The 15,284-nt window shown below is 41.1% G+C and overlaps 1 protein-coding gene across 3 annotated transcripts in view; it reads left to right on the top strand.

Moving 5' to 3' along the window:
* Nucleotides 1-15,284, top strand: part of hmgcra (3-hydroxy-3-methylglutaryl-CoA reductase a) — a 40,350-nt gene that overhangs the window by 14,418 nt on the left and 10,648 nt on the right. For all 3 annotated transcript variants that reach the window (XM_085990485.1, XM_085990466.1, XM_085990475.1), the window contains 10 exons: nucleotides 2,592-2,676; nucleotides 3,378-3,483; nucleotides 3,892-3,998; nucleotides 4,231-4,350; nucleotides 4,687-4,847; nucleotides 9,641-9,879; nucleotides 11,073-11,263; nucleotides 12,002-12,196; nucleotides 13,404-13,562; nucleotides 13,728-13,885. In XM_085990485.1, coding sequence (XP_085846611.1) covers nucleotides 2,592-2,676; nucleotides 3,378-3,483; nucleotides 3,892-3,998; nucleotides 4,231-4,350; nucleotides 4,687-4,847; nucleotides 9,641-9,879; nucleotides 11,073-11,263; nucleotides 12,002-12,196; nucleotides 13,404-13,562; nucleotides 13,728-13,885 — 1,521 coding nt within the window. The remainder of the gene's footprint in view (nucleotides 1-2,591; nucleotides 2,677-3,377; nucleotides 3,484-3,891; nucleotides 3,999-4,230; nucleotides 4,351-4,686; nucleotides 4,848-9,640; nucleotides 9,880-11,072; nucleotides 11,264-12,001; nucleotides 12,197-13,403; nucleotides 13,563-13,727; nucleotides 13,886-15,284) is intronic.

Here is a 15,284-nt window from a genome sequence, read left to right as displayed (position 1 = left end):
ACAGCAAAAGGCAAGATTGTTGTTCTGTCTTTAATAGAAGCATCTATCTTCTATCTTCTATATATTAAAGCGGTTGGTTTGTCTGTCTTTCCGCTATACACTCAAAAGTTATAGAGCGTACCTACACGTATGTTATAGCAAAAGAAAGGTTATGATCAGGGGAGTCTAATAGGCGTATTTACTTTTTGGTCAGACAAAAATTGTTCGGACAGTAGACAAAAAAGTTCAAAAAACTTACAAAAATCCGCTCATTAGCGGTTGACCAATCCTACCGCTCGTTAGCGTTGAGTGACGTGATGGTTCACCAATCATACACTTCAGTGACCTGATGGTTGACCAATCCGCCGTGTGTGGGCGGGTCTAATCCTGCAGCCTCCCGAAACTTCGCCGCCATTTTTTAAATCCCCACAGCGACAGCACCAGTCAAACAAACCCCCACATTGCAGCTCCGGGAGCGGGAGGTGAGTTGGAGTCACTCGGGCCGGGCCCCTCAACCGCTCGGCCCGATACACAGAGTGGGCGGGGGAGCGTCAGCGGCCGCCCGTAAACCGCGACCGGCGCGGCGCCCTGCCACACCGGGAGCTCAGCTGGGGTCCGTCTCGGCCCCAGAGCCCGGCCGGGCCTGAACCGCTAGGCCCCGCACGTCCACCGCGGCTGGGCTCAATTTTCAAAGCCCTTCCCCAGGTGCCAAAAGAGAGGGGGGGAGGGAAGAGAGAGAGGGGACATATGGGCAGGGAGAGAGGGGGGGCAGGGAGGAAAAGAGTGACTCCGAGCGCGTGAGCGGCAGCGCCCAGCCGTAAACCGCGCGGCCCATATACAATATATGTTGACGTTTTAAGTGACCAGTAACTAAAGTTACAGATACATCGAATGAAAGAACTTGCATTTATATAGTGCCATTCACAACCTCGGGAGGTCCCAAGTGCTTTACAGCCAATGAAGTACTTTTGAAGTGTAGCCAATGTTGTAATAGAAACATAGAAGATAGGAGTAGGCCATTCGGCCCCTGGAGCCTGCTCCGCCATTCAATGTGATCATGGCTGATCGTCCAAATTCAGTACCCGGTCCCTGCTTTCTCCCCATACCCCTTGATCCCTTTAGCCTTTAAGAAATATATCCAACTCCTTCTTGAATATATTTAATGAATTGGCCTCTACTGCCTTCTGTGGTAGAGAATTCCACAGGTTCACCACTCTCTGGGTGAAGAAATTCCTCCTCATTTCTGTCCTAAATGGCATACCCTTTATCCTTAGACTGTAACCCCTGACCATCGGGAACATCCTTCCTGCATCTAGTCTGTCCAGTCCTGTCAGAATTTTATAAGTTTCAATGAGATCCCCTCTCATTCTTCTAAACTCCAGCGCGTACAAGCCCAATCGACCCAATCTCTCCTCATACGTCATTCCTGCCATCCCAGGTATCAGCCTGGTGAATCTTCGCTGAACTCCTTCCATGGCAAGAACATCCTTCCTCAGATAAGGTGACCAAAACTGCACACAATACTCAAGATGTGGTCTCGCCAAGGCCCTGTACAACTGCAGCAAGACATCCTTGTTCCTGTACTCCAAGCCTCTCGCTATGAAGGCCAACATGCCATTTGCCGCCTTAACCGCCTGCTGCACCTGCATGCTTACCTTCAGCGACTGGTGCACAAGGACACCCAGGTCTCGTTGCACTTCCCCTTCTTCCAATCTATTGCCATTCAGATAATAATCTGCCTTCCGGTTTTTGCCACCAAAGTGGATAACCTCACATTTATCCACGTTATATTGCATCTGCCATGCTTCTGCCCAATCACCCAACCTGTCCAAATCATCCTGGAGTTTCTCTGCATCCTCCTCACAGCACACACGCCCGCCTAGCTTTGTGTCGTCTGCAAATTTGGAGATATTACATCGAGTTCCCTCGTCTAGATATTGTGAATAGCTGGGGTCCAAGGACCGATCCCTGCGGTACCCCACTAGTCACTGCCTGCCACTCGGAAAGAGACCCGTTTATTTCAACTCTTTGCTTTCTGTCTGCCAACCAGTTCTCTATCCAAGTCAATACCTTGCCCCCCAGTCCCATGTGCCTTAACTTTACACGCTAACCTCTTATGCGGGACCTTATCGAAAGCCTTCTGAAAGTCCAAATATACCACATCCACTGGTTCTCCCTTATCTATTTTACCAGTTACACCCTCAAAAAATTCCAGTAGATTATAGGAAATGTGGCAGTCAATTTGTGCACATCAAGGTCCCACAAACAGCAATGAAATAAATGACCAATTAAACTGTGATGTTGGTTGAGGGATAAATGTCAGCTTGGACACTGGGAGAATTGCCCAGCTCCTTTTCCGATAGTGCCACTGGATCTTTTACCTCTACCTGCGAGGGCAGACCGGACCTCGATTAACGTCTCATCCAAAAGGTGGCACCTCTGGTGCAGCATTCCCTCAGTACTGTACTGGCTGACACCTTGGCTCAGTGGTAGCACTCTTCCCCTCTGAGTCAGACTGTCATGGGTTCAAGATACCTAAGGATTTTATTGTGGTATGAGTTTCACAGGAACATTTGCACCATGATTAACTCTAAATTCATATTTCTTCACAGTGAAGCCTTGCCTTTCTTCTTGCTGCTGATTGATCTGTCCAAAGCCAGTGCTCTGGCCAAATTTGCACTGAGCTCCAACTGCCAGGTACTGTACTACATTTATGTCAGGCTGTGATTCATTCAGTACCATTTGGAAAGAAAGATTGATTTAAAATAACTGGTAAATCCAGACTGAGGGCTGGCTACAAATAAACACAATGCCTTTAATACTGATGAATGTAATTATATTTTTCACATTTAATATTTAACTTACCACTGCATTAAAGGTGTATAGTTGCAAACTACTTGCCTGAAGGCTAAAGTTTGATATAGTAGTATGCCCAAATGTTGAGGTGGTTATTCTATACTTCAGTTGTATGTGTAAACTGAAGAGAAATATTTTTCTAATTTATAATCTGAATAGTGGATTAAATAAACTTCACTCCAGAGCAATTTGTACTACAGTACCATATATTTTAATCATTCCCTTGAGCTAACTTTGGTTTGAAATTAGAAATGTTTTCCATCTGTTTTCGAGAAAGTGTTTTGTGATTGCTTTTGTATAATAATTGGCACCAGTGAGCAATGGAATTAATTGTAGTCATTATAGCTCTTTTGACCAATCGTATTTAATGTTCTGCTGTAAGAATAACTTTTAATTATAATGTCCTACACTGTAAATGCAAAATTAAACCCATACCCACTTTTTTTTTCTTGAAGTTTGGAAGTGTTCGAGGACTGATGAGGTCTGCTGTAGTTCTTTGCTATCACTGTAAACTGGTTCTACATGTATATTTTGATTGACAGGATGAAGTAAGGGAAAATATTGCACGTGGCATGGCCATTCTGGGTCCCACTTTCACTCTTGATGCCCTTGTGGAATGTCTTGTGATAGGTGTTGGTACTATGTCCGGTAGGTACATGAAATATAAAATCTATCTCCTCCTCTCGTGCGTGTGTTTCTTCTGTTAGTTTCATAGGAAGTTGCTGAACATTTAGAGTTCAAAGGGGATGTGATGGTGAGGTACATTTTAAGCCTTAACAAGCTGCTTCACCTTTGTGGTAGGATGTGGGTTTGAAACTCTAGTTTTGTTATGAGTGAGTTGCTGATCTCAACATGACCCATGAGGAAACACCTAATGGAGGCTAGGAAGACAAGGTTGAAGGCAAAGTCACTTGCATACCATTTAGAGCAGTGATTTTAGAGCAGTGCTGACATAAACCCACCCACAGACACTCCATGAGAAAATGTGTGGAAGAAGGGAATATTAACTTAAAAATTAGAAGAAAAAGTCCTTTAACTTTTTTTTCCTTCCTTCAGGGGTACGACAGCTAGAAATCATGTGCTGCTTTGGCTGCATGTCTGTTTTGGCAAACTACTTTGTCTTTATGACATTCTTCCCAGCTTGTGTCTCCCTGGTATTGGAGGTAAGCATGAAATTAGGAATTTTCCAATACTGTGTTAGCAGGATTTTAATGCCTGTTGACATGTACTCATTGAGAGCTACATGGTTTGATTTATCTTCAAAGAAAGCTGGAAACCCTTTAGTAGCTTACAAGTGAGGTAAGAAGTGGCACCATAATGACAAATGATCTGTGTTTGGTTTTCAGGAAACTATTTTGTCATTCAAGATAATTAAACAACAAATTTCTCCCATAGCTTTCTCGAGAAAATCGCGAGGGTCGTCCAATTTGGCAACTTGGCCATTTTGCTCGAGTCTTGGAGGAAGAGGAAGATAACAAGCCAAATCCTGTAACGCAGAGGGTGAAAGTCATCATGGTCAGTATTGAAAGGCATCTTCTGTATTTTCTGGATAAAGTAGTAATTAACAGATTTCACTAATTGTCAAGTTCTACACAATTGAACTTGTTGTATTTTGCAACAATTCCAGGTTTCTAGAAATATTATTGCACAATTGTACATACAAGCCCAAACTTTGTAAGGAAATGGCCCAACCAATAATCCCGTTATCTGAATATTTTGATGTGTTCTACTACCAAGTTAAGCTATTGAATTTTGTAGTTTGGTGTTGATCATCCAGTGAGATTATTAAATTGTAATAACTTCTGGATGGATAAGTAACTAGTAATGGAATGTTTTTTGTTTGGGCCCCAGTCTCTAGGATTAGTTCTGGTTCATGCTCATAGTCGCTGGATAGCAGAACCACCTTCGCAGAATAACCCCTTGGAAATGCCTAAATCTGAAACAGGACTGGATGAAAGTATGCCGAAACGAGTTGATCCAAATGTACCACTATGGCAATTCTATCTTTCCAGGTATTGGAATATTAACTTCAAGCAAATGTCAGCTTGTAGGCTTAAAATATTCTTTAATGTACAACTTTAATTGCTTAAAGTGGTGTGCTACTCACTGATACAAATAGGAAAGTTATTTGTGAGTGAAGTGTGTCCAATATATTGGCCATCTATTAGTTTTAGGAGAAGCCCCCAAGTTGTACAAATCCAGTTTTCTGGAGTGCTTGTTCTGCTGTTTAGTCACAGTGCATGCTGCACTTCGAAGTCAGATCAGCCCATCTTCCTGATGTCTGAAACAATCCAGTATTGCGAAGGGGTGGGGGCCGGGGCTGGAAATAAGTTTTTTGCTAACTATGGGGAAGAAACACCAAAATAAAGCAAATACTTTCCAATGTGCTCTCAAAAGAGGAATTTCCCCGTTAGGCAGGCTGCCCTTTAAAGGTTCTGAAAAACTGACTGAGGAACTGACATAAACATTCCAATTACCTACATTTGACAATCTAGCATAATATTCTTCAGAACATAGCTCCCTGTATTTGAAATCCTAAGATATCCATTAGAGGAGTACCCCGAGAAAGTTTTCATTTTCAGATTGGTGTTGATATCAGGAAAAGTAGAAAAAAAGTTAAAGCTGAAGGCACTATATCTGCGCAAAGCATTCGCAACACAATAGATGAATTAATAGCACAGATAGAAATAAATGGGTTTGATCTAATGGCCATTATGGAGATGTGGGTGCAGAGTGACCAAGGTTGGGAACTAAATATTCCAGGATACTTGACTTTTAGAAGAGATAAGCAAAAAGGAAAAGTGTGGGGGGTTGGGGGGTAGCTCTGATGAGGGATGGAATAAATACAATAGCGAGAAAGGGTCTTCGCTCATAAAATCAAGATGTAGAACCACTTTGGTTGGAGCTAAGAAACAAGGGGCAGAAAACGTTGGTGGGAGCAGTTGATAGGCCTCCTAACAGTAGTTGTAGTGTCAGGCACATTATAAATCAGGAAATTAGAGGCGCATGTAATGAGAGTAATACAATAATCATAGGGGACTTTAATTTTCACAGACTGGGGGAAACCAAATTTGCAGTAATAGTGCAGATGATGAGTTCATGGAATGCATTCAAGATCGTTTTCTAGATCAGTATGTCAAGGAACTAACTAGGGAAGATGCTATTTTAGATCTAGTATTGTGTAATGAGACAGTTAATTAATAACCTTGTAGTAAAGGAGCCTCTGGGGAAGAGTGATCATAATATGATAGAATTTTTTTATTGAGTTTGAAAGTGATTTAGTTAAGTCCGAAACTAAGGTCTTAAATCTTAACAAAGCAAACTACGTAGGTATAAGGGGCAAATTGGCTAAGGTAGATTGGGAAACTAGATTAAAGGATATGACAGTACACAATGTTCCAGCTAACTTTTTTTTGGATGCGCGACCCATTCATATTTCCGTGCATGTGTGGTTTTTCCATGTAAAAGTCACTGAGCAGCCTGCAGGGACCTCCAGACTGCTGCACAGCTTAATGGGAGCATTGATGATACATAAGCAATTGCAAACATTGAAAGAAACAATTCATAATTCACAACAAATTTACATTCCCTTAAGGAATAAGAACACTACAGGAAACATGGTCCAACCTTGGCTAATGAGAAGTTAAAGGTAGTATTAAATTAAAGGAAGAGGCTTAGAAGGTTGCCAAAAAGAATAGTAAGCCTGAGGTTTGGGAGAATTTTAGAATTGGCAAAGGATGACCAAGAAATTGATCGAGAGAGGATAGAGAATATGAGCGTAAACTAGCAAGAGACATAAAAACAGATTGTAAAAGCTTCTATAGGAATATAAAAAGGAAGAGATTAGCGAAGGTAAACGTGGGTCCCTTACAGGCAGAGACAGGAGAAATTATAATGAGGAATAAGGAATTGGCAGAGACATTAAACAAATACTTTGTATCTCTTCATGGAAGAAGATACAAAAAACAAAATGGAGGGGAACCAAGGGTCAAGTGAGAATGTGGAACTTAAAGAAATAGTACTGGAGAAATTAATGGGATTAAAATCCGACAAATCCCCTGGACCTGATGGCCTACCTCCTAGGGTTTTAAAAGAAGTGGCTACAGAGATAGTGGATGCATTGGTTTTGATCTTCCAGAATTCCCTAGAACAGTCCCAGTGGATTAGAAGGTAGCAAGTGTAACCCCGCTATTCAAGAAAGGAGGGAGTGAGTAAACCGGAAACTCCAGGACAGTTGGCCTGACATCAGTCATAGGGAAAATGCTAGAATCTATTATTAGGGACGTGGTAACAGGCACTTCGAAAATCGTAATATGATTGGGCAGAATCAACAGATTTATGAAAGAGAAATCGTCTTTGACAAATCTGTTGAGCATTTTCAGAGGTTGTAACTAGCAGAATAAATAAGGGGGAACCAGTGGATGTGGTGTATTTGAATTTTCAAAAAGCATTCGATAAGGTGCCATGCAAGAGGTTATTACATAAAATTAGGACTCATGGGATTGGAGGTAATATATTACAGGAAACTTTGATATCCGGCACCGATGGGACCGAGCTGTTGCCGTCCCATCAAAACTGCCGGACAAACCAGCGCTAATGTTAAAACATACGGAAGCTTTTGAGCTCCGTATCTAGCAACAAACCCTGTTGCTTCTAAACAATCGGCCGTAGCTTGCAAGCGTCTCTGTAGCTAAGCAACAGCTTTAGCTAGACCTTGCAGAGCCTGACTAGTGGGGGAAAAAAAGCAACGAAAAGAAAAAAAACTTACTGAACCGACTCCTGAATTTTGCCGGTGGCTCGAGCATTCCGGACAGTTAACCTCCGGATAAACCAAAGTTTCCTGTAGCAAGGATTGAGGATTGGTTAACGGACAGAAAATAGAGAGTAGGAATAAACGAGTCATTTTTGTTTTGGCTTGGCTAGTAGGGTGCCACAAGGATCAGTGCTTGGCCCGCCGCCATTTACAATCTATATTAATGACTTGGATAGGGGACCGAGTGTAATTTATCCAGGTTTGCAGACAATACAAAGCTAGGTGGGAAAGTAAATTGTGAGGAGGACGCAAAGAGCCTGCAAAGAGATATAGACAGGTTAAGTGAGTGGGCAAGAAGCTGGCCAATAGAATATAATGTGGAGAAATATGAAGTTACCACTTTAGGGAAAATAGAAAAGCAGAATATTTTTAAATGGTGAGAGATTGGGAAATGTTGGTACTCAGAGGGACCTGAATGTCCTTGTACATGAAAATTAACGTGCAGGTTCAGCAAGCAATTAGGATAGCCAATGGTATGTTAGCCTTTATTGCAAAGGATTGGAGTATAAGAGTAAAGAACTCTTACTTACAATTATATAGGGCCTTTGTGAAACCACATCTGGAGTACTGTGTACAGTTTTGTTCCCTTTACCTAAGGAGGGATATACTTGCCTTGGAGGGAGTGGAACAAAAGTTCACTGGACTGATTCCTGGGATGGTGGGGATCATCCGATGAGAGATTGAGTAGACTAGGCCAATATTCCCTAGCGTTTAGAAGAATGAGAGGTGATCTCATTGAAATGTATACATTTCTTATGGGGCTTGCTCAGGTAAATGCTTGGGAGGATGTTTCCCTTGGCTGGGGAGTCTAGAACTCGGGGTTATAGTCTCCGAACAAGGGGTCAGCCATTTAAGACTGAGATAAGGAGAAACTTCTTCACTCAGAGGGTTGTGAATCTTTGGCATTCTCTACCCCAGAGGGCTGTGGATGCTCAATTGGTGGGTGTATTCAAGACAGATCGATATTCGGATACTGAGGGAACCAAGGGATATGGGGATAGTGTGGGAAGGTGGAGTTGAGATAGAAAATCATCCTTGATCTTACTGAATAGCAGAGCAGGCTTGAATGGCCTAATCCTCCTATTTCTTACATTTTTATGTTCTATGTTCAATATAGGACGCCTGAAGCACTAACCAGAGTGCATTTATGCAGGTGTCTTGGTTTTACACATTTTACTGTGTGTAAAATTGGGTATTTCAAACTCTGGGCACAAACATTTGTGTTATGAAATAGTACACTGGAAATGGTTCCCATTTTAAAACCATAAAAGCTCCAAACTTGTAAACATTGTAAATTGATGGGCAGGAGAAGACTAGCTGGTCCATCGAGCCTGCACCTTGACCACTGCGGCACCTGGAGCATCGCGATTAGGCACCTACGCCCACTATCAGTCATGTAACCTCCTGAGAGAGGTAGCAAACTAGCCCAGGAGACCACATAGACCATGCACATAGCACCTGATATTTTACCTACTTTTTATAAGATGTGATCATCTTTCCCAGGAACTGGTTCAGTGCTCTCTTGAAGGCACGCAGATAATCTGCACTCGCCACGTGAGCCAGTATTGCGTTCCATAGGTCTACTAACCTCAGGGGAAAAGAAGAAAAGCGTAACCTCCAACCTAGCCCCTACCCTTGTGTAACTTATACAAGTGACCTCTGGTCTTCCCCAACCTAGCTAATTGAAATAGCCTCTCGAAGAATACAGTCAAGGCCTTTAACGATTTTGTATACCTGCTATCAAATCACCCTGACGTCTACTAAAGTATAACTAAGGTCTATTTAAGCTACAGATCATTCTTCCGGCCCTCTTTTAGACTTTTTCCAAAGCTTTCATATTGCCCACTATGTGTACTGAATGCAATATTCTAAATGCGTTCTAACCAGGATATTGAACAAAACGGTGTACTTTATTTTATAAAGTTCATAGCGTAATCGTAAAACTTATCAAATGCTAGTTAATGCATTTTATGTTTGTTTCATTTTACACAGGATGATCAGCATGGATGTTGAACAAGTAATCACCCTTGGCCTAGCACTCTTCCTTGCTATCAAATACATCTTCTTCGAGCAAACGGAGACTGAATCCACTCTCTCACTGAAGAATCCTATGACATCTTCTGTGGTGATGCAGAAAAAGAATACTGATTGCTGCAGGAATAATATTGGAACTACCAGATTCCAGTCAAATTGTCTAACAGATGAGGCACCAAACAGTAAAGAAAATACAGGTAGAAGTTACAGATGCTTGTTACAATTGCTGTGCACTGTAATGGAACTTTAACTAACGCTATACTGTGGGACTGGAGTCCCATATAAGCCAGACTGGACAAGGATGGCAGGTTTCCTTCCCTAAAGTACATTAGTGAATCAGTTGGGTTTTTGCAATAATCTGACCTGTTTTCTATTTTCATATTTTTTAACTGATTTCAAATTCTCAAACTGCCATGGTGGGATTTGAACTCCGGATTATTAGTCCAGTTATGTAACCACTACTCTACCATATCATCAATTTCATATATTTAAACTTGTCTCCGGCAAAGTGTTGTCATTGGTGTATATAGCCCACTGATACCAATACACTATAGAAAATTTATACTACAGCCAATTTGCTTTTAACATTACATGATACTCAGTTCATCAGCTCAAATATACTTCCACTACCCTGACCTGTGACCAATTTGTAACCACCAGTTCGTCACTCTAGCATCATACTAATTACTCTCCTCAGACCATTCTCACAGTAGGTAGGACAAAACCTATAATTATACTGTTTTTCTTCCACGTGTAGCTGTAACACACACACTTATCAACTATTGCTGAAACCCTAGTAGCAACACTGCTAGTGGTGATCAACAGTAACGTTGGGTGTAAAGTGTAGAAAAATGTTCCATTCCTCAGTACTGTTACCTTGATGATAAAGAAGCGGCAAAAAAAAAGACTGGCTTCATGAGCAGCAGTGAAATTTAAAAAATAATTTGCATTTTTCTGAATATAAAAATATTAAGTTACAGCCTTTTTGTTGCAGGGGTGAGATTTAACACTTTATTGGCAGAGCTTTTAGCTACCTTGTTCCCGTCTCACCCCTACTCCACCCATACATTAGCTTTCTCTTTAAACCCCCACCATCTTGCTACATCTCTCCCCATCTTCAAAAGCCGCCTTAAAACCAATTCTTAGGGAAAATGGGGAGGTGGACAAAGACACTAAGATTGGGATCTGACCCTAATGGAAGCAACTCGGGATGCTTAATAAAGGTTTTCTATAAATGTAATTGTTAAAGTATTACTTTCATCCATCAGGCTTTACAAATATTGCCCTTGTATACATATTATTGGTAATACTTTTTTGAATGAGACAATTTATATGTATTACCGTTGCTTGTACTTCCATATAAATGAATCACAGATTATTTTTCACGCAGATGAAGTCATTAAGCCTATTGCGTGCTCCATCCCTAAATCAGTCGATCATATGCCAAAAGCAAATTTTGTGTTGGGAGACTTCACTCCTCCAAGCTCTTCATCTTCAGGAACACCTGAAGAGCTAGATACTGAGTTTCTGCTAGAGCCACGACCAATTGACGAATGCTTGTCCATACTCAAAAGCCCAGAGGTAAAAGAGCTCTAACTTAATTAGCCATGGTCTCAACACTTTTGTATTGATCTCTGGAAGAAATATGAATTTGTGTTCTGTATCTGATTGATGAACCCTGTCCAATGAGAAACTAAACAGTTTGGTTAAATGTTGAAAATTATTATGCCTGTATCAAACTCCATTACAATCAATGAAGATTCAGTGACTTAGTGTAGGTAACAGATATTAGATGCTGAATAATGAGCACACCAATTCCCAATCCTGTATGTCTTGTACATTCATATTGAACATAGCAATTCTCTTGAGTTTAGTTTCTGCTGGTGCTGCTGTAATGAAAAATGGTTTTGGAATAGTGATCTTCAGATGAATATGAATGTTTAGTTACTTGGTAATGGTGCTTGTGAACAGCTGAGCAGAGTCTACAATTACATTGAATGGCCAATGGCATTTAATGCTAATTAAAGAGTCGTGGATATATTCTGAATTGATCAAAGTTTTGAAATAACCTTTAACCAACTCTTAAACTGATGAAATGGTTCACCTTCAATATTAAATTGTGCAGTTATAGTAATCCAGTAGTTTGATGTTCACGGTCCTCATCTGTTTTAATTTCTTCTCTTGTCTAATTCTACAGAAATGTTTATTGTAGTTTTAGTAGAGCCCTTGGGATTGAACTTTATGTAGTAAGATACCAGTGACTTAAAGTTTTGTTAATCCCTAACAAGGTGTGTTTTTTTTTTTCCTTCTGTACAATAGAAAGGAGCAAAATACCTTACTGATGCTGAGATCATTTGTCTGGTGAATGGCAAACACATTCCAGCTTACAAACTCGAGAATATTCTGCAAACTCCAGAGCGTGGTGTATTCATACGTAGACAGCTACTGGCTCCAAAAATCCCCAGATCCACTGCACTGCAGCTGCTCCCCTACAGGGACTATGATTACTCACTGGTAAGTCAGAGCTGTCCGCATTCGAGATTTATAATCAGGAAGAGTGAGACACATTGCAAACCCATTGAAACGTGGAGGTGCGTTTTATTAAGAGTGAGATGGGGAAAATATGGGGCATTTTATTAGTTTTGCTCCAAATAAGGTGAGACTTAATAGGTTTAAGATGTTTAAAAGCTAAGCAGTTTAAAGGGAAAATCAATATTACCAATGAAAGAATAGAATAGATTTTCAATGTTCCGTTTTAAATGTTTTCTATTCATTGTATTTTTAATCGGTTGGCTAGTTTTAGTGATTTTTTTTTAAAGAATGAAATGGATTTGTTTTTTTTAATGAAGACTTCCACTAAACTTGGTGATGTTGAAGAACACGGCATATTGAGATTGCTGCGTGCTACTTTAGTTTTTTCCCCCCCTGTTTTTCTTCTTTATTCCCCAGACCTTAGTGACTCAACCCCACAACTGAGGGACATTGATATTGGAGGAAAGTGGGCACTCTATATGCCACTGGGACTCGTATAATGGCGTCTCTGTAAAGATTCTTCATTTTTTTTTCTCCTGAGATCTTAAAATCCTGGATTAGTGGATTAAATTTACATCATACTACTCTATGGTGTACTCATTTTTTTGCTAGTGCTTAGTAATAAGTGGTACCTGAATGTAACTTTTTTTCCTCTCTTTCTACTAGTTTTCTCCCTCTTATACCCTCTACCTCCCCCTCAATGTTTGACCTCTTTTACTGGGGTACAGTTAAATGTGTGGAAGGTGCCTTTTCCACCCCTGGTATCTCACTCAAGTGCCCATGTTTCATGCAAGGCTAGACAGTGAGTGCTGGGGGCTGTTTTAACTTGAGAAACAGCAGTGAAGTTTGATCATGGCCTTGCCTTGACATATAAATATGTACACTTTCATCAGAGGTCACTGGATCGCATTCTGGAGTAGGAACTCTTGGTTAGTTTATTTTTTACCAAGGACCCTGAGGCCAGTTGTACCACCACTGACTGTGCCTTGCCTGAGAACATTAACTCTGCACAGACTGGAGATCAAACATGGGACATTCTTGATCTATATGACTCCGCCATTCACAGCCCTAATCAGCTGAGCTTTGGCAGGAGATGTTTAAATCTATGATTTATAGTCGCTGTGGGATTTGGAGACTTAATTCTACTTTTAATGCATGTGAATTTATTTTGTCTAATTTGAACCTTTAGGTCATAGGAACTTGCTGTGAGAATATCATTGGCTACATGCCTATTCCTGTGGGAGTTGCTGGACCACTTTGTCTGAATGGGAAGGAGTTCCAAGTGCCTATGGCCACTACCGAAGGCTGTCTTGTGGCGAGCACTAACCGAGGTTGCAGGGCAATATGTGTAAGTAGATGTAAATTGTCAACTTTATTGCACAACTGCTGTATAGTTGAGTGCTTTCTTGTATCAAAGTATACTGCAATCTGTTTTAAAATATGTTCCCCATCACGATTTAATCTTTCATAATCGTGATACTTTTGTCCTAAACAATTTAACTTTCAATTTAAGCTTGGTGGTGGAGCACGGAGTCGTGTATTGGCAGATGGAATGACTAGAGGACCAGTTGTGAGGCTGCCTACTGCATGTGAGGCTGCAGAAGTGAAAGCGTGGCTGGAGAGCCCTGATGGTTTCCAGATTATAAAGGAGATATTTGATAGTACTAGCAGGTGAGGTTTCCAAATTAGGGTGAGACTCTTGAGCTGCAGACTCTTCTGTGATTGTCATTGTTGCTCTTTGGCCACCATGAAGTAGTAAATTGAGTCAGTTCTTTTTTTCCTTCCATCACTATCCCCACCAATTGTCTTTGTTTCACTGAGTGGTCTTGTGGCCATCTAGCAGGATGTACATTTCTATATGTAGTGCTTCCATTAACTGATAAAATGTACAGACTGATGGAGAGCTGTAGAATGAATTTGCCAAGTTTGTAAGTGTTTCAGTTTTAAACTGCATTGTACATTATCATGGGAAGTTATGTTTAATATTTGTAATTTAATGGTCTTGACAGGTGAATTTCTACTGCAACTTCAGCATCACTGTAGTATAAGTCTAGAACATGGTCCTAACTTCAGCCTGGAGGAAGTTGCCTACGGCTGTGTTTGCACCACAAGTGTACCATTCGTGCAGAGTAGTTGTGTTTGCACTGATGCTAGAATTGTGTAAGTCTAGTCTGGACCTGACTCAAGATTAAAGCAGCTTCTGACTCTCTGAAGGGAAAGTATAATGTAAATGCAGCCTCTCGCTGCTTGAATTTGACACCTCATGAAGTACAGCTCCAGCACCGCATGAAACCTGGTTTTAAAATGTGCCCAGAGGGTGTGGTCCTTTGAAAACTCTGAGCACTTTTCAATCTTGCCTGGGGACAATTTAAAATGTTTAGGGAGCATAGTGCATTCTAAACATTTATCCCCCAAAATTCTGGGGTCCCTTCACCAGTGGAAATATAGTGGAGTGGGACACCGTGCGCTCATCAAAAGAGCCATAGACCCTGTCCTCAATCGGTGAGCCAGGGTCATTAACTTAATTGGGGTGGGTGGCCTGTATCTCTAAAGGTGCTTCAGAGGTGCTCACTCCAACAGCTAGGAGAGAAATTGAGCGGTGCATTGCTGCTCCAAGGATGGAAGCGAGGCCCAGGAAGGACTGAAGAGGAATGGCATTAAAACATTGTTTTAATGTATTGATATTTTTGGAGAGGTAATCGCTTCCCCATTGCGATCAGTTTACCTTTCCCAGTGCAGTCCTTGGGCCTTTACTAACCCCACAGCAGACCTCACATCTCTCAGCAAGCAAGTGTTCGGTTAGGCTTAACTTGTATAATTGGCAGATAGCCCAGGAACTCCCCTAGGCTTAGCTCTGAGACATTGAAGGAATGGGTGGAAGACTCTATGCAATGGGAACCCTCTGCCCACTCCAATCACCAGAATTTTAGCCCCATAAATTGTTAGAATTGTAGGTGAAACCAGAGTGTATTTACAAGATACTGGGTGGCTAGAGCTGATTCTGGTCTCTGTAAATTCACTGTTTTACATAAAATTTCAAGTAGTGTTTATTTTTTTTATGTTTACACTT

This window comes from Somniosus microcephalus, chromosome 1 (genome assembly GCF_052327205.1).
Source record: "Somniosus microcephalus isolate GS21.2 chromosome 1, FLI_Smic_1.0, whole genome shotgun sequence".
NCBI lineage: Eukaryota > Metazoa > Chordata > Chondrichthyes > Squaliformes > Somniosidae > Somniosus > Somniosus microcephalus.
Note: the sequence above shows the minus strand (reverse complement) of the source record. Positions and strands in the feature narration are given on the sequence as shown.